This window comes from Micropterus salmoides, unplaced genomic scaffold, assembly GCF_014851395.1.
Source record: "Micropterus salmoides isolate LMB-PRFRI ecotype aquatic unplaced genomic scaffold, ASM1485139v1 Ms_hic_scaffold_2, whole genome shotgun sequence".
In the NCBI taxonomy this organism is placed as follows: domain Eukaryota; kingdom Metazoa; phylum Chordata; class Actinopteri; order Centrarchiformes; family Centrarchidae; genus Micropterus; species Micropterus salmoides.
Window position 1 is genome coordinate 44,980,356 of NW_024041150.1, and position 19,480 is coordinate 44,999,835.

A 19,480-nucleotide genomic window follows, 5' to 3' on the forward strand; every position below is an offset into this window, starting at 1 on the left:
CACAGAATTATCTCCTAATTTCATAATTGATTATAGGAGATATCAAGATAATAATTTATGTTTTTAACAATCTTTACTCATTAAAGTACTAACAGACTATTATATTAATGCAGTACTTTGTAATCACACTTGATGGATACACAGTGGAAATACTGTTCTGGTGTAAATGTGGCAGGTTGTCTAATCAGGAGATGATGACTTGTCATTTCATCACAAATAAATAAAGTATATGTTCTTTATCTTGACCTGAGGAGACCATCTGAAATTCTAGTCAAACCACATCAAATAGAAGACTTGAGGGCAGTTGTACTCTGAAGTAGGTATTTTGATTAACAATTTTACTTCTACCTGCGTACTTGTTTTTGCAGAGTGCAACAGTACAGTAGAGAACAGTTGGGCTGCTCTACCCACCTCTGACTTTAACAGGCCTGTAGATGATGTGTTGCCAACAGACAGACGTCATGTTGAATAAAAATAAATGTTTTCTGTGTTACAGTTTTGCTGTTAGCAACATGCCTGTCATGTGTTAACATCACGTTTGGGACATTTTGGTCACAGCTTTCAGTTGTTTTGAGAAACAAACACACAATCAATAAATAAATTTATTAAATATCCTGCTGACATTTGACAAACACAGAATATTTCCTGGTAAATATGATGTTTTTATAAGTTGTTTATTTTCACACTTCAGACTTCAACGGAGTTTCAGGCCGAGAGCAGCTTCCTCTTTCTGCAGTCTGTTTTCACAGGATCTACCTAATTTCCTGTGGCTTGGTTGTGTATTGGCATCTCTGTAGCAACCAGGAAACACATAGCAGAAGAAGAAGTACATGCAACTCTATTTTTCCACTGTGCCACAATGACTATTCACACAAACTGCACTAAATATATGAACACGACTCTGAGAGAAAACCAGTCAGCTGCACAGGGGGACATTTCACACAAGGTGTTTAAATAATAAAAAACAATGAAATGAGGTTTCTACACTAGAATCAGACTTTTGTTTTCAACAAAGTCCAGAAAAAGAAGTCTCCTGAAACAGTTTGATCAGAATATCCTGATCCAGCAGTTATTGATCAGGAGGAGGAAACGTGATCAAAGATGGCTCCTCTGAGAGACACAAGATCCTAAATGACAGTCGAGGGGAGACTCTGCTCAGGAGACAATCTGTGACTGAAGGAACAGGTTTTATCTTGGATTGATGAGATAAAAGGAGTTAAAATGTAAATATATGCAGGTTTGGTGATGGTGTGCATGCAGATGTGTCGGCCAACTACGTACCTTAGGCTACATGGTTGTTCTGTCTGTTAAAAACAGGTTACAGGTTTATTGTTGATTATGCAACGTCACAGTTTTATTTATTTAACGTTACACTGGGTTTAAGAGTCTGGGGAAAGTTTTGACTTACAGTATTTAATAAGCCGTCAACAATTGCATTGCACATTACATGGTTGTGCTCTGTAAATGAAATCTGGTTTGCAGATACAGAATTCCTTATAGCTCTGCAGTTTATAAGCAACCTGGATTGAACACAGCAGGTGATACAACATTCGTAATAACCACGAGAGACTTGAGACTTGACTTGGACTCTAGCTCAGAGACTTGAGAGCATCTCTGGTAGATGGTCCTTCTGTCCAGTAGTTGCAACACCCCTTTGCCTCAGTTCACAAACAATTTTCTAAATAAAGTAAGAAAACATATCATGCAGGTCTCTATAACTCATGTTAGTATAATCCTTTGAATGTTTAACGCATAAAGGCCAAATATAGTGGGCCACACTTCTCAAACAAAATAAATGAACATCCCTTCTAAATGCATCACTCCAATACAGAATACATTATATTATTATATTATATATTATTATATATTAATTATTATATATAGAACTTTCGCAGTCTGAGCTAAGCAGTCAACAAAACACAGGCCATCAAAGTTAAAGCAGAGGCGAATCATGTTAGTATAGGGCTTGTAAATGTGTCAGGCAGTCAAACAGTATCTATGAAGGCCCCCCAAGAACAACAACCAGTTGCTTCCAGACTCATTTTCTTCACATTTTTCTCATTCTCATACTATAAACTTACCTTTATGGAACATCTGACAAACACAGCAACAGAACAGACAGGACTCCTGTATCCTGCAGCAATTTGTAAATGTCACAGTTATTTAAGTGAGTGTTTTATTATGGAGGTACAGCTGAATGGACCCCAGTCAGCAAAAATATTGCTGATGCAGACCCAAATAAAGAGAACTTTCCAATAAAGAAAAATTGTGTATGCTGACAGTTAAAGTTCTTAGAAGAAAGAAAATCAGAATCGTCAAGTAGATCTTTGAAAAATTAGTAATCGGACAGAAAAAATGTAATGTTGCATCTCTGCTGACTTTAGTAGCATGCTATATGACTCCTTTAGTCTGAAGACTAAAGATTCAACGTTGTGACAATATGTTTTCTAAAAATGATGCAAACTGAGAAGAACTTAAATTAATCTGATATTTCCCCACTCACTCTGAACAGAAGAGAAAATGTTTCCAAGCAACAGCTTCAGATCACTAAAGTTTTACCAGCTGAGATGTTTCTTAGTTTTACTGGTGCGACCTGATTCAGTGAATCTCTAGTTTGAAACTCTTGTTAGTTCCTGAGAACTGAGTGAAGCAGAGTTGTTGTCTGGTGTGAGTTTCTTTGTCTCCAACAGTTTCTCATGTTGTTTGAACTGTTTGTGTTTGTGTGTTCAGAGTTTCCAGCAGAGCCAGAGGTCGTCTACTCTTCACTGAGGTAGACCTTCACACCTTCACACCAGTCCAACCACTGATGTCCACTGGCCTGGAACTGGTCCCAAGCCCCTCACACCTCAGCACATCCATTTATTAGATTTCACAACAGAAGATTAAATAAATTGTTAAAATACTTATTTTAAAAGTTCGGTGTGTAACATTTAGTGGCATCTAGTGGTGATGGTTGCAACTGGTCACTGTGTATTCACATGTTCCTCAGACGTCTCATTTTCTATTAATTCTTATGGCAGAATTCACTTTTATAAAAAAGCATTAAAAACTTTTTCTCCATGAGGCTGTACATTATATCTATTTAATTTCTGTATCCAGCAACAAAAAGGCTGAAGCAACTGTCAACATATGGTTTTAATATCTGTATCTAGTGTAGACTACCCTTTCGTAATGGGAGGCTTTGTTGTTCTGCTGTTAAGCTGGAAGCAGAGATAGTAACCGAGCCAAATCAATGTCACCTGTTAGAGCCAGCTGGACCGGACACACAGTCGTCACATGAGGCATCCATGTTGTTGTGTTACTGTGTGTTCACATAGAAAGCGAAGCAAATCTTTTGCACGGTTCAATTACATAAAAGTCAATGCAAAATTTTCTTATTCGCATGAGCAATCTCCTACTTTCTCCAGTTTCTGTATAAATATTAAGTACATCACAGAGCTCTGGGACTGCTACAGGTTGAGAAGCGCAGCGAAGATAAACCTCTTTTTAATTCCCCCAAAATTTACTATTTTCAAATATATGTTGTGTGTGTGTATCATGAATGAACAACAAATTTCGTTTTGTTATGCAGCCTAGTGCTGTAAAATGCTAATAAACAACCTTGTACCTTTTCTCTAAACCTATAAAGTGTCTCAGTCAAAATGTAATTCAATGTTTGTAACGTTGATATATTATTGTCGCATATGTTGACATCCTTGGAGGTATACAGATGAAATAACCTTTAATTAAAAAACAGTGGACCTATAATGTAACACGGTAGTAAGAGTGGCCTGAGCTATGCTACAGAAACGAACAACAGAACAACCAGCTGACCAAGATGAAAGACAGAAAGGGGTAAAAACCTGCTTGGAGAAAAGTTAGCAAGGAAGTTGAACCACCTAAGTTCAGAAAATATGTGTTTGTTACTAGATTCCAGCTGTCGTTGTGCTTTACTATAAAACAAGTTAGCACAGCCCTGATCGAGCTGAACTATTTAGAAAACAAGCATTTGTTTGCAAGTAGTTTGCTTGCATCTTGTGAGAAGACCTCATAAAGCATGAATTCATATGTTTTACTTTTTTCCCGATTATCCGACACCACATGAATGCACCATCAGTCAGCGCTCACCCCTCTCTTTCCAAGCTCACAGGAGAAGCTTCGGGGTCGAAACGCTCTGTTGGCTTGTGTTAAATATATGTGTGGTCGTCTATTTCTCCAAACAGGCGCTGCTATTCATAATTAATGAGCTTTAGATTTGTTTTTGGCGCTAACTGCGTTAATTTATAGCAGAAAAAGACAAAAAGATAAAGTTGGGAATTATTAAAAGGTTTTGACATTAAAAAGTCACAATTATGAGAAGAAATTATCCTTTTTAGATAAAAAAAAACAACAACAACAACAACTCAGTTTGTCATATTTATGACTCATTAAGTGAAAAGTTAACGCATTAAAGTGGATCCACCTCAGTCTCAGTAAAGTGCAGCATGTAGCAAAAATGTTTGTAGGTTGTTTAGCTGTTGTAGAGCTGCACATGCTCAGTGCAGTCCCAGTCAGCTTGGTGACAGAAGCAGCATCACTCTGAGCCCAGCAGAGGGCCGTGTTCACTCTGCAGTCCTTCATATGAAACATCATCAGTATGAGAGTGTGTGTAGTATACATTGATGATTGTTATGTATATGAATACACTGAAACCAGGCTGATGATTATTGTAAACTTTTTTCAGAAACAGATCTTCAGATAAAAGTGTATGTTCACTGTGAGGCAGAGATAAATAAAGCATTCAGAACTTCAGTTGCATCAATTTATATTTCTAATCTGACTCTCTGCAACAGTTTCTAACAGTTATAAGGGACAGTGGTTGTTGCGTTTTCAGATTTTGAGAAAGCAGAGGCTGGGACCAAATTAAAATTTTAAAAAAGATTTAATTACAAAATTGGTGAATAAAGAGATGGCTTTACAGAACAAACAAATAACACTGCAGTGGACTGAAAAGTAGGTCCTCCTTTCTGATCCACAGCTTTCAGTCCTGATTCTCACAAAATAAGCTGTTAATGTCCTCCAGGTAGTGGGCGGATCCTTTTTCCTCCAAATGGCTCAGGACCACAGCCGTTGGTCATTTGGTTAACTTCTTCTGCACCCAATTAGGAAGGGTGTATCTTTTTTGTTCTACATTACTTTTGGTCAAACAAAAGAGCACCGATCCTAGATGTGAACCCCCCTTTGATCTATGGAACAAATAGTCTTTTCTCTAAACTAGTCATACAGAACAACAGGGGTTGTTTCCAAAACGGTCCAAACCCAATCTTAGATGTCTATGAAAAAGTTAAAACAAAAGAATCCGTCTGGCACTAAACAAAGGTGTCAGTTTTCTTCACATTACAAAAAGGAGATAAAAAATGGTTTAATCATCATTCTGATGCAATCGTCTGGCCTAAAACTCAGCAGGTTATATTTTACAGGTTACCTTTGGTAAGAAATATCAGCTTTGTTGTAACTTTTCAAACTCTACAAAACCCCCAACATATTCATACATAGCCTACATATGGCTGGCCTGGTTGTATACTCATATCTGCATATATATTGTGAAAATGGGCAGATTTAGCTGGAGTAGTGGCGATTGAATGATCAAGAGGTGAATTTGTGCATTATACTTTGTCAGTTAAAGCAAACCAGGCAGCCTTTCCCTGTTTGACAACAGCACTGTTTTTTAATCGCCCACTGGAGGGCTGCAGCGCCACAATAACCATCCATCCATCTATCGTCAATCACTTATCCTGCGTCTAGGGTCGCGGGGGCTGGAGCCAATCCCAGCTGACATCGGGCGAAAGGCTGGGTACACCCTGGACAGGACACCAGTCCATCACAGGGCCACACATAGACAAACAACAACCAGTCACACTCACACCTAAGGACAATTTAGGCTCACCAATGAACCTAGGCTGCATGTCTTTGGATGGTGGGAGGAAGCTGGAGCACCCAGCGAGAACCCACGCAGACACAGGGATAACATGTGAACTCCACACATAAAGGCCGGGGAAACCGGGGTTTGAACCCACGTCCTTCTTGCTGTGTTTACCACTGTACCACTGTGCTGCCCCTGCAATCACCAGTCAAGTTCAAATGAACAAAATTACTAAAAAGAACTGTTAAGTTTAGTAATGAGTGAGATTTGAAGGTTTGAGACTGTCAAAAGAGTGACTTTTCCCATCACTACCGGGCAAAAAAACCTTTGGAGCAAATATAACATAAGTTATTTATTTATATATCGGCCCATATAGCATTGGTTCATTTTCAATGCTGTCACTGGGCTGGCACCATCACATCTCCTATTCTTCCTAGCCCAAGGCACTCTGGGTGAAAGCTCCATATATACATGCAGTCAGACAGCCAGCAGGGGGCAGCACAGGAGCTTCACAGGAAAACAGGCCGGTGTCAGCAACAAAGACACAAAGTGAGCATCCTGCAGAGTTTCTGTGTGACAAACTGTTTCACTGCATCTGTCAGTCTGCACGCAAAACAAGAAACTTCAGATCAGTTCCTGCAGGTTATTTTATCTAAAACATCTCAGTCACATTCAGGTTCTTCTGGGAAAAGACTCATATGGCGACAGATGTTATAAAATAACAGCAGCCACGCCTTCATGCAGTCCACATACTAACGTCTCCAGTGTGATGAACAAGGATCCTAGAGCTGATTTCTGCAGCTGCTGCTTCAAATCTGAAGGTTCAGTCCAAACAGGTCACAGAGAGGAGACAGAAGGAGACAACTTTTAATTTGAAGGAGATTATATAGCAGCATATATATATATATATATATATATATATATATATATATATATAAAAGCAACAAAACAGCTACATAATGTTTATATATAAGTCAAATGCTTCTGTAAATTGCAATAAGAATACAGTGTGGGGGTGCAGATGTTGAAAATATTAAATATCTGAGAGTAAACAACAAGCTGCTCAGTAAAGATGGAGGGTGGAGGACACAAGATGGCTGCTCTGTTGTTGTTGTTGTAACAAAACACTTCCTGCTTTATAATTAGAGTGTTTTCAGCTTAAAATAGCCAGAGCGATCACTAATGAAACCTGTTGGTTCAGAGTAACTTGGCTCACATCCAGGTGAAGTCCTGCAGAGCAGAATAACAGCTGCAGCTACAGCATGGCTTTCAGATGGCGCTAGCAGCTAATCTTTAGGCTACAGATTAAAATGTAGTTCCCCCTGCAGTCAGCGCCGTCTCATCCCAAACCATGTGACAGAGAGCAGCGTCTGTTGTGTTAATGCTCACATGTTTAATAATAAATATTGTATATGTACAAATGTTCAAGCTAATAGTGTACCTGCATTTAACTAGTCATGCTCGTTGGTGTAACCTGATGAAGACAGATCAGATTTTATGTAAGACAAACTCTTCTTACTTCACCTGGATGTGACTGATGTGATGTTTCCACAGATGATCTTCATCAGGTAAATGTGAAGAAGTGAACACACCTGTATTTAATAAATTATGAAACATCACAGCATTATCTCCTAATTTGATTTGTTTGCCAAATCATAATTTATTATAGGAGATAAAGAAAATAATTAATGTTTTTAAACAATCTTTAGTTATTGGAGTCCTAACAGACGATTATATTAATGCAGTATTTTGTAATCACACTTGATGGATACACAGTGAGAATACTGTTCTGGTGTAAATGTGACAGGTTGTCTAATCAGGAGATGATGACTTGTCATTTCATTACAAATAAATAAAGTGTGTTTACTTCTTTATCTTGACCTGAGGAGACCATCTGAAAGCATTCTAGTCACATCCACATCAAATAAAATACTTTTGTACTCAAGAAGTTAGTTTGATGAAGTCTTTTACTTCTACGGGAGAACTTGTTTTTGTAAAGTAACAGTACTTTTACTTGAGAACAGTTTGGGCTGCTCTGCCCACCTCTGACTTTAACAGGCCTGTAGATGATGAGCTGAGTTGTGATCAACATGTTGCCAACAGACAGACGTCATGTTGAATAAAAATAAATGTGTTTTCTGTGTAACTGTCTCGTTGTTAGAAACCTGCCTGTCATGTGTTAACATCACATTCAGGTCACACAGTCCTCAGTCTTTTAGAGAATCAGAAACATAATCATCTGTAATAAATAAAGCTACCTTTGACAAAGTTTTCAAGGTAAATATATTTTATATTTTGTTCAGAAAACCAGGAGTTTTAATGTGACGACACAAACAGTTGGAACATGAAAAAGGTCAACAAGATCAATATTTAAAAAACCATTTAAACACTTCAGCAGACGTCAGGAGACACTTATACTGGAACTTTCTGTAATAAAGACTTCACAAACTAAGAGAGTCTTTCTCAGTTTTATTGTCACACTTCAAACTTCAACAGGCTGAGAGCAGCTTCCTCTCTCTGCAGCCTGTTTTTACAACATTTAGAAACTTCCTCTGGTCTGGCTCTGTGGTCTCGTCTCTGTAGCAACCAGGAAACACGTGACAGAAGAGGAAGTACATGCAACTATTTTTCCACTGCGCCACAATGACTATTCATACAAGCTGCACTGAAATATGAACACTGAGCTCTACACGCTCACCTGAGAAATATGAACATGACTCAGAGAGAAATCTAATGAGAAAACAGATCATTCAGTGTTTGATGCTCCTGATCAGCTCTGAGTTCAACAGCAGCTGAAACACTTTGCCTCCACATTTGGGATTCAAATCAGTTTTTATCTTCTGCAGACTGTAACATGAGGGAGTTTATCCTGCTGCTGCTCACAGACAGAGAGAGTTAAAGATTCACTGCAAAATGGCTTCTTATGTGGAGTCTATTCTTAATCAGTGTGACTCAGATCAGCGGTTTCCCCTGATAGTTCCTCTCTAGTTGGTTGTGCTGGTAAAGATAACAATGAGGTGTTAGTTTCAAACTTACATCGTGTCCCTGAAAGTACCACTGACACACTGAAGCTGTGTTGTGATGAACTGCTTCTCAAAAACAAATTACTAAAAAGGATTAATAGTAAATATTTCTGCAGGAATCAGCCTGTCATGTTACATTCAGGTCACAGCGTTCAGCTTCAGAGATCAAACACACCTGCTGACCTTTGACAAACGCAGAGTGAACCTACCGTCTCTCTCTGACACCATCAGAGGTCATGAGACAAAGAAATTACCTTTAAAAAGTTGTGATTCGTCACACTGACTCTTTATACAGAAACACGACTGGACTGGAGGATATAAACATGATGATCAGGTTTCAGTGATCCTGATCCAGCAGTTGTTGATCAGGAGGAGGAAACATGATCAAAGATGGCTCCTCTGAGAGACACAAGATCCTAAATGACAGTCGAGTGGAGACACTGCTCAGGAGACAATCTGTGACTGAAGGAACAGGAAGGTTTTACTCAGGAACAAAAGCCTCCATGTTAAAAGCTGCAGTCAGAGGACCAACAGGAAACATTCAGAAGTGAGAATATACAGCAGTCAAACATTCATCATACAGAACATTTGAGTCTGAGGTGTTGCTGCTGGGAAATACAGCTCGGGACTTTTGTCATGTGAATCATTTTCACGACCACAGAAACAAAAACAGTCACAGCTATTCAGCGTGATTCTGTTTACACAGCAGATGAGATCATGTTTCAGTAAGTGAAGTGTTGAGTTCAGCTCAGTCTGACAGAAACAGAAGATCTAAACTCTCAACTTGGTGTTTGATATAAAACTTCAGATATAAATGAATAAAAGAGCAGCAGTCTGTTCTCATGTTAGTTTCTACCCAGCAGCAGTGAAGAAGAAGAACTGAACCCACATCCTGATTCAGACTGAGACGTGGGGGATGGGGAAGTTACAATGAGCTCAGAGCTGCTTCATAACAAACTACTCCCTCTGAAAGTCCCACCATTTTGTTCTCTGATTACAGGGACAGGCCCAGACAGACATTTAGAGCCAAACTGACTTTCCTCTCTCAGCTCCAGAGTTAAAGAAGTTAATGATCCTGTTTTTCAGGTTTTATTCACTCTCGGTTTCATCTGCTCTAGAAGCAGGACGCTGACATGAAGTCTGTTTTTATATTGATATGAAGAGAGAAGTCAGACTGGACTGTGAGCTTGATTTGAAAAATGCTTTGGAGAGGAACTCTGATCATTTCTGGTGAACAACTGGTGGAAAATGACCATTAATCTGAAATCTGTAGGTTACTTCAGAGAAGCTTTATTGGCAAGAAAAACAGACGTTTACATTGAAATAAAAAAATACATTGTTGAATAAAAACATGTTCAGTGTTAACATGTTACTCTGCAGATTAATATTTTACATGAAGCATTTAGATTTAACTGCCAACATTATGTAAAGTACCTACGCTTAGCTTAAGTGAAAGTGTACTTTCACGTCACATTTTGAAAGAAGGACTTTTATTTTTATATTTTCCTAATATTGTGTTTTAAACAGTCAAATTCAAGACTCTGTCTTAACATCTTTCTTTTGAGACAAAGTCAGCTTAGTTAAATACATGCAAAATAAAGAACTATTCACATTTCTGATTAATACATACAGGGATGGTCAAAAATACATCAAAATGTATTTTAAAATCAAATTACAAATACTCTGAAACTGTCAGTTCTTTTAAATTAAGACTGAACTTTTTTTTACCGCTGCCTTTAATTAAATCCATAGATTGGTAACTTTCACTGTAACGTCCTGTTTTCTTTTTCTTTGTTTTTAGCTTTTTATCATTGCTTTTAATTAATTATTTACTTTTATATAAAAATATTTATTTGAGAAATGAGTAGGTAATTGAGTGAAAAGATAATGAGAGTGAGATTGAACAGAGTGAAGGAAGTGGTCTTAAATCTCGCGCCTGAGTGATTTGCAGGAACCTCTGTTCACCTGTAAATGTGCAGGTGGGTCCAGAGTATAACTGGATCAAAGTGGCCTGCTGACAGACATGTCCTGGTTTCTCTGTAGTGTCCGAGGGTTTTTGGAGTTTCAGTGGACCCAAAGATTGCAGTGGACCCGAGTACAGACTAGTTAGAGAGAGTAGATTAAGCGTACTTCTCCGTTTATTCTCTGTTCAAAATAATTGTAACTCAGTTATTTGCTCAGCCCCTCAGCCTGTTTTTATCCAGTTTAAATACATGCATCTTAAATACTACCCATCCCTGAGTACATGTATATATGTTTATGGTATTTAAGCTGCATCAAGGAAAGCTGAGCAGAAACACGTGCATACAAATGGTTATATTTTGAATAAGCTAAGATCAAGACATTTCTCTTGAATTATGCTGTGCATCCTTTCCAAAGATTATAAAACCAACACCAACAAGAGCGAACACGCCACCTGTCTGTGAAACATTTCCCTCCTTGCCTCCTCCCTCCTTGCGTGCTGCTTCCTTGTGTCCAGCTGTGTGAAATGCAGAAACAGGTGTGAGGTATCAGCTGTCAGCAGGTGAACAGAATGTCAGACATTATCTACTGCACTTTGATCACATGACTCGTAGCAGCTGTTTCCTCTAAAGTCTCATCAGCAACATCTTTCTAAAACACAAACATCTGATCTGTGATGTTTCTCAGCTCAACTACCAGGAGCCTTTACTACGAAGCAAGTTCAACATGCCCAGGATGTCTTTTGTTATCTGGCTTCACTGACACTAACAACCACGATCAGGCTAAATGGTCACATGATGCTGGTTATTAACCTGATAATTCAACACAGGGTTTCCAAATCCAGCCCTGAGCGCGTTGCCGTTAAAGAGGCTAATATTATTATTATTATTATTAATAGTGGCAAAAGACTGAAACTCAACATTTACTGAAATCTCTCCCACATAACAAAATGTCTCTGTAACATAAGAAACAAATAAAACATAATGTTTAAATAAACTCATCTTAACTTAATTTAATAGGCCTTTTAATTTATATCCTCAGAATATTCAGCCTCACAAAAAAAGAAAACCCATTTATTTTAACGGCTGTGACAGGATGTGTGAAACAGACTTGGGATCAAGTAAAATATATAAAAAGCATTTCAAAGTGGTGAGTAAGCTCACTGTCACATCTTACAAACCTACAAGGTTTTAGTGCTTCAGTCTCTGTAGGATGATCTCGCTGTACAAAAGTTTCACCGCTGCAAACATGAAGCAGCCAATAAATCAGTCTGTGTGATTTCCTACAGATGGTGATGTCATTTTCCAGAGAGCTGATTGGTCAGTAGGCAGACAATATTTATAGAGTTGATCTCTTATCTGGAACATAACCTGCTCCGGAGCAGGTTAGCTGTTCAGCATAAGTTACCATGGAGATCTACCCCGGTAAGAAGTGAACCATCGTCATGGTGCTGAAAACCCCGAAGTTACCTGGATAAGCTCAAATCCTGCTTCGTGGTACAGAGAGACAAAGAGACACTCTGAGCTCGACACACTCACCTGGATCTGTCAGCCTGATGTTGGAGGGTTTAGGGCGTCTGTCTCTCCTCCTGTGTGAGGTGTCTCTCCTCCTGTGTGAGGTGTCTCTCCTCCTGTGTGAGGTGTCTCTCCTCTGCGTTTTTTAAAGAGCATCGTTCCAACAACAGCAACAAGAAGCACCGCAAAAACTGGCAGACAGACCATCAGTCCAACATTTCCCTTCTTGTGTCCATCTGTGTGAGAAGCAGAAACAGGTGTGAGGTATCAGCTGTCAGCAGGTGGACAGAATGTCAGACATTATCTACTGCACTTTGATCACATGACTCGTAGCAGCTGTTTCCTCTAAAGTCTCATCAGCAACATCTTTCTAAAACACAAACATCTGATCTGTGATGTTTCTCAGCTCAACTAGCAGGAAGCAGCTTCACCTGAGAGACAAAGAGACACTCTGAGCTCTACACGCTCACCTGAGAGACAAAGAGACACTCTGAGCTCTTCACACTCACCTGTCACTGTCAGCTTGATGGTGCTGATGGGTTCAGGTGCTTCTCTCTTTCTGCGTCTTGTGTTGTTTTTCACTGCAATCAAACACTCATATGTTCCAGTGTCGTTGCTGTTGACGTTCTTCAGAATCACAGAAGCGTCTCTGTTCTTCTTCTCTGGACCTTGAAGCTCCACTCGACCCTGAAACAATGAATTCTGGTACTCTCCGTTTATTTGATCAGGGCTGAGGTAGAAGACAAAACCATCTGTGTTCAGGTCAGGTCTGATCCACTTTATCACTTCTATGTCAGCATCTCTGTGACTCTGACAGGGAAGAGTGGCGTCCTCGCCAGGCTTCACCTTCACCTCCTGTGTCCCTGAACAGAAAGAGAAAAGCCTCCAGTCAGGACTTGTAATGTTTCCTGTTGTTCAAACATCTTTTGATGGAAGCAGCAGAGATCAGGTCTCTATAAAACAGCACATGTGAACTCAGCAGCATTTCAAACCCTGTTCTCAGACAACTTGAGTCCCAGCTGCAGAAAGGAGAGACTAACTCCTCTGCTGCAGCTGCACGCTGACTTCATGTTGCTCATTTCTACAGCTGTCAGTCAAGTCGTCCTCCGCACCATCAGACAGGAGACATTTTACTTTCATCTGCTTTCTGCTTGTTTGGAGATTATTGATTATTGATATTATTTCCCATCTGAATACAGACATCAGCATTTCTGAGCCTGAACAAACAGCTGAAATATTAAACATGTGAAGTTTATTATTTCCTAGAAGCTTTGAATCTTTGTCCTTGTTTTCCAAATGTGTCCCCAGTCTGTCCGTCCTCTACTCAGACTGTGTCTGAACTACTTCTACTGAGGAAAGAGTCCCTACAGTATGAAACTGCTTTACTTCTCAGAGAGACAAATGAAGCTGCTGGATCTGCATGGACAGACACCACGAGAGGGGAGAGGACACATGTTGGTCTCTGCTGTCCATCCGTCCACACAGTAAACTACAGTGGTGGACAGGAACAGAGGTTCTTGTGAATATTCACATCAGTGGCGGTCTGGCCGTCTGGAGCACCGTGACAGTTCCCAGTGGGCCGCCTTCCTTTGCCTTTACTCTTTTACCAATAATGACAAAGTTGGCAGAAGGTTGAGCGACACGTGCCAACCCCCCTTCTCCCCAGGCCTGTTGGTCTATTCCACATGGACGTTTACGCAGCCCTTAGCCCCGCCCATCTCACTCACAGACCACAGTGACAGTGTGGAAAACCAGCTGGAAGTCGTTGCAAAGTAAATACGGCGACCTGCACAGATCAAATGTAGGCAGATAAGTGTTATTTACACTGTACGTAATATTTTAATAAAAATCAGTAGAATTGTGTTTCTGCTTTCCATGACTTATACGAACCAATCAGAGAGCCGAATGTGAGCGTCTGCGTCATCGTTTCTAAAGTCCTCTGTTGTTGCCCGTCTGCACTAAAAACGCTACCCGGAGTTTTGAAACGCAAAACGGGTTCAGCAGCTTTTCCAAACTTCTACATTTTGGTTCTACATTTTCGCCGTTTTAGTCTGAACGGGAGGTGCAAACGTAGAAAAAGGTCTTTTAAAATGAAATACACGCTCACCTATCACTGTCAGCTCGATGGTGCTGATGGGTTCAGGTGCGTCTCTCTTTCTGCGTTTTGTGTTGTTTTTCACTGCAATCCAACACTCATATGTTCCAGTGTCCTTGATGGTGACGTTCTCCAGAATCACAGAAGCGTCTCCGTCCTTCTTCTCTGGATGTTGAAGCTCCACTCGACCCTGAAACAATGAATTCTGGTGCTCTCCATTTGTTTGATTAGGGGTGAAGTAGAAGACAAAATCATCATCTGACTTCAGGTCAGTTCTGATCCACTTTATCACTTCTATGTCAGCATCTCTGTGACTCTGACACTGAAGAGTGACGTTCTCTCCAGGCTTCACTGTCACCTCCTGTGTCTCTGAACAGAAAGAGAAAAGCCTCCAGTCAGGACTTGTAATGTTTCCTGTTGTTCAAACATCTTTTGATGGAAGCAGCAGAGATCAGGTCTCTATAAAACAGCACATGTGAACTCAGCAGCATTTCAAACCCTGTTCTCAGACAACTTGAGTCCCAGCTGCAGAAAGGAGAGACTAACTCCTCTGCTGCAGCTGCACGCTGACTTCATGTTGCTCATTTCTACAGCTGTCAGTCAAGTCGTCCTCCGCACCATCAGACAGGAGACATTTTACTTTCATCTGCTTTCTGCTTGTTTGGAGATTATTGATTATTGATATTATTTCCCATCTGAATACAGACATCAGCATTTCTGAGCCTGAACAAACAGCTGAAATATTAAACATGTGAAGTTTATTATTTCCTAGACTTCTTCTTTTGGTTCTACATTTTCACCGTTTTAGTCTGAACGGGAGGTGCAAACGTAGAAAAAGATCTGTTTTAAAATAGTAGTCCTAGTGTGGATGGGGCCTGAGGTAACGTTCTTTGTTTGGAGAGGTGTTTAACTAGTTTTTTTATTATGCGTACTCCCTGGACTTAAAGCCAACCAGCTGACCCTGAGCAGACAGTTCTTAGTTTCAGTGAGGATTGTGGACTTTTTATCTCAAGGTGAGTTCAATCATGACAACTTCAGTGTGTGGTCTTCCGCCATTTTAAAGTAGTACTGACATAGTGATCCATGGCTGTGCAGCTGCTTGGTGGTTTAGTAGAGGCTGGTCCTGTTTGTACGTGCGTGCATTAGCAGGGCGGCTGGAGTACACGTTGAACTGTTCTGGTGGGCTGGTCTGGATCAAAGTCCAGGGCTATTTCTTAAACCCAGTCCGTCCCTCGTGATGGAGACACAAGTCTAGACAAGTCAATTTAAACTTTAACATATTCAAAGTACACACATTTTAATCAATAATATAATTTTGTAAGGATTGCAATGTTATATTCAATTTTTTATATATATATATATATATATATATATAATGAAAGAGAACTCTCTCTCTCTCTCTCTCGTTATCACGAGTAATTGCTGTTTTAACTGTTCAGACTGTTAAATCAGTAAGTTAAATAACTGCAGTAAAATTACACAACGTTTCACACATTTCTTTCCTAACGATCATTTGAGAGAAGACTTACATTTATTCATTTAGACGCTTTTATCCAAAGCGACTTAGAATTGCTATACATGTCAGAGGTCGCACACCTCTGGAGCAACAAGGGGTGACACAATGCGGAACTGAACCCCGGTCTCTCACACAAAGTGCATGTGTCTCATCCACTGCGCCATTACCAGCTTCGATAAATCCATATATCTCTGTTCATCTACCGGCTTTCCTTAAAATCCCTCTGTAGCCTACTAACGTTACACATCATCAACGATTGTTATGTTGAGAGGTCTAATGTCTCATCTGTTGTTTTGTGATATCTGGGTTTCAAGCTGCTGTATCTCTGTGAAACACACACACTCCTCTTACCTTGACACAGAACAAAGATCCATGAACATGCAAACAAAACCACGAATGACACTGATGTTAAAGCGACCATGATGGCAGAACTGCAGCAGGTGTCGAAGCTGAAACCAAACTGACTTCTTCTTCCTGCTCTGGGGCCAAAGTCCTTACATCTAGCTGTAGTTAGAGCGGATCCGCCCAATGGGGGAGGGCGGGGGGGTCACGTGATTTCCAAGAAGGCGAAGCTGTTGTGGCTGCAGTCAGGTTGTGTCAGACGTTCAGATTTTGAGAATTTCTTTACAAAAATATTTAGGTGGGGCTGTGCCACACGTCCCAATACAATTTAAAACTAACTGCATACCAGTGCTTTGTTAAATTGTGGCAATATTAATATAGGCTATTAATATACAAAAACATAAACAGTGTACATAAACATAGAAAGTGGCATGAAAAGAAAATTCTCAAGTACAAATAGGCTACCTCTAATTTGGACTGCAGTACAGTAGGCCTACTTAAGTTACTGTCCACCACAGGAAATAACCAGTCTTATCTTAACGAGTCCGCTTGTAATGTCAACTTGACATTACAAAAACTGCATTATTTTTTCATGTTTCAGCTCCAGCTGCATACAGTAGGCAATGTGAAATCTATTGTTGTTTGTACTTCAGTTTCCTTTTACTGTAAACTGTTTTTTCAGATTTTGAGAAAGGAGAGGTTGGATCCGATGAAAATTAACAAGAAAATTTAATTAAAAAATAGGTGAATAAAAGATGGCATTACAGAACAAACATGAAACAAAAACACTGCAGTGGAAAGTTGTTCCTCTTATCAGATTTACAGCTTACAGCCCTGATTCTCACAAAATGAATCATTAATATCCTCCAGGTATGTGGGCGGGTCTTTTTCCTCCAAATGGCTCAGGACCACAGCCGTTGGTCGTTTGGTTACTTCTTTGTCACCCAATTAGGAACCTTACCTTGTACCTTACTGTTCTACGTTGCTTTTAGTCGAACAAAAGCGTCGACCCCAGACGTAGAACCCCCTTTTGATCTACAGGAATACACAGTCCTTGCTCTACCAACTAGTCATACAGGCACTAAACAAAGAGGTGTCAGTTTTCGTTCGCATTACAAAGAGGAGATAAACAGTGGTTTAATTAACATTCTAATGCAATTGTCTGGCTTAAAACCCTGCAGTTTTACATTTGAAGGAAAAGTACATTAGGTTTGTTGTAACTTTTTAAAACTCAACAATCCCTCCTTTCACACCATTTATTGGTGTGAAATCACTATTAGACTTAACATATCTACAATTATGTCATTGAAATGTCAGAAGTTGTAGAATCAAATCATGATTTAAGCAAAGAAATCCTCTTCCTCTTCTCTGACCTCACTATCTGACTCTTCGTCTTGCATGGGTTGAGCAATCTTCCTGGATCTTCTAAATCTTTAGTGAAATTTGTACTGTTTGGTGGGATAGAGTTTATTATGTGTGCAGTATTAATGGGCTGAATGGGGTCTGTGGTTGACCTATTTTCTGGAGATGAGACTATAGGATTATTGTTATAACTAGAGAAATGATTACGGCTAAAGTTGATATTGTTCCCTTTATCCCACAAAACTCTAGGTGCCTAAATTTATTCCCTCCCTTGAATTCCATTTTTGTCTTACTGGTGAAACTGTGATTCAAAACAAATGAGGTAAATGTGGAAGGAAAAAAGAAAACAAACAAAAAAATTAAATATAAATAAAGAATCATTGAGTTTTCTACTACCAGAGTCAACATTTCTGGATCTGCTGTGTATAATCCTAATTCATGTTCACAGCGTGGCCAAATCAGTTCTAACCTCCTCTATAGATCAGGAGGAGGCTTGAGTGGGTGTGCAACGTGTAAGGTGGTGTTCTCTTGGTTTCATGGTTTATTTGTGGTTATTCTGAATCCCTCTTCTTCTGTCCTCTTCCTCCTGCGTTGGTAACATGCCAATGTTACGTCTCCCCTCTGCATCCTCTTCTTGCATCTTCACTGGTTATGACCAATGTTATTTTCCTTTCTTGTCTGCAACAGTCCGTGTAGAAAATCAGTGTAATTGAGTTCTACTGGTGAGTGCAAATGAATCAATAATCTGTGTCAGTGTTGTGGTTATATGAGTACTAGTGGAGTCTGTTTGTTGAGAGCTCCTTGTAGAAAAATGTCTGCCATCTTGTTGAGCTGGTGTTGGAGTACCCTAGCTGTGCTGACCAGGACGGTGGTGAGCACTGCAGCCATTGTCTGTGTTGTTGGAGGGCATCCCCACTGGGGAAACACTTTGCACTGTGATGCATGGACCCACGTGTCCCTCTCAGCTACCCTGGCGGCAGTTGAAGTTGGCCGTATCACCTGGAATGATCTTAACTGTCTGGTGATGGTCTCACTGCTTTCGCTGCCTGTCTGGATGACAGGCAGCGAATATCTTCTCCTCTTCTGTTTGTCTCTGCCTCAGTCTCTGTCTTTCACTTCCCAGCATTGTGGCTTCCTCCCTGAGCCTGAAGGCTCCATCTCCAGTGCACTCATTCTCTCTACACATTTGTCCTTGATCCGGGGTGGAGAAGGAAGGATGAACAGGTCTTGTCATTGGTGTTCCGGTGCCGACACTTCCTGTTCTGCTTGTATTGTTCTGTTTGAAGTGTGTTTTCCATCTCCTTCTTTCTCTGTCACCATGTCCCCTTTTTTCACTTGGCTGTCTTTTGATGTAACCCTCACCATCAATCCTTTTAGCGTTAGGTGGTTCTTCTGCAACTTGTGTTATTTCATCCAGCTGCCCATGATCTGTCCAAAAACCCTTTTGAATCCCAGTGGGCGTGTTCCTGCCCTCCCGTCAGTTGCGGCTGGGAATTTGGAGATGTCACCATCAGCAATAGGTGTGCGTCCCCCCTTCACCATTTCTCCTGAGCCAGTATTTGAGGGCTGCAAATGAAAAAGAAGCTTCTTGGGACAGTTAGTTTGAGTCTTCTTTCCATATCGTCTTACTTCAGTCACTGTTGTGTGAACTGGGGAACCAGTCGTCAGGTCAGGGCACAGTCCCCTCACATGTGTATCAGCTTCTTTCTGGATTTGGTCAGCAGGGGGTCAGTAGCCTAGGCCTAATTGTTACGTGTGAAAGAGTTGTCTTTTTTTAATGGCAAA

The 19,480-nt window shown here is 40.2% G+C and overlaps 1 protein-coding gene across 5 annotated transcripts in view; it reads right to left on the reverse strand.

The window, feature by feature from the left end:
- LOC119911600 (coxsackievirus and adenovirus receptor homolog) overlaps positions 1-16,500 on the reverse strand; it is a 127,488-nt gene extending 110,988 nt beyond the window's left edge. For all 5 annotated transcript variants that reach the window (XM_038730515.1, XM_038730517.1, XM_038730519.1 and 2 more), the window contains exons 1-3: positions 16,343-16,500; positions 14,488-14,844; positions 12,890-13,243 (exon numbers count right to left, since the gene is read on the reverse strand). In XM_038730515.1, coding sequence (XP_038586443.1) covers positions 12,890-13,243; positions 14,488-14,844; positions 16,343-16,412 — 781 coding nt within the window. In that variant the 5' untranslated portion in view covers positions 16,413-16,500. The remainder of the gene's footprint in view (positions 1-12,889; positions 13,244-14,487; positions 14,845-16,342) is intronic.
- Positions 16,501-19,480: the final 2,980 nt, after the last annotated feature.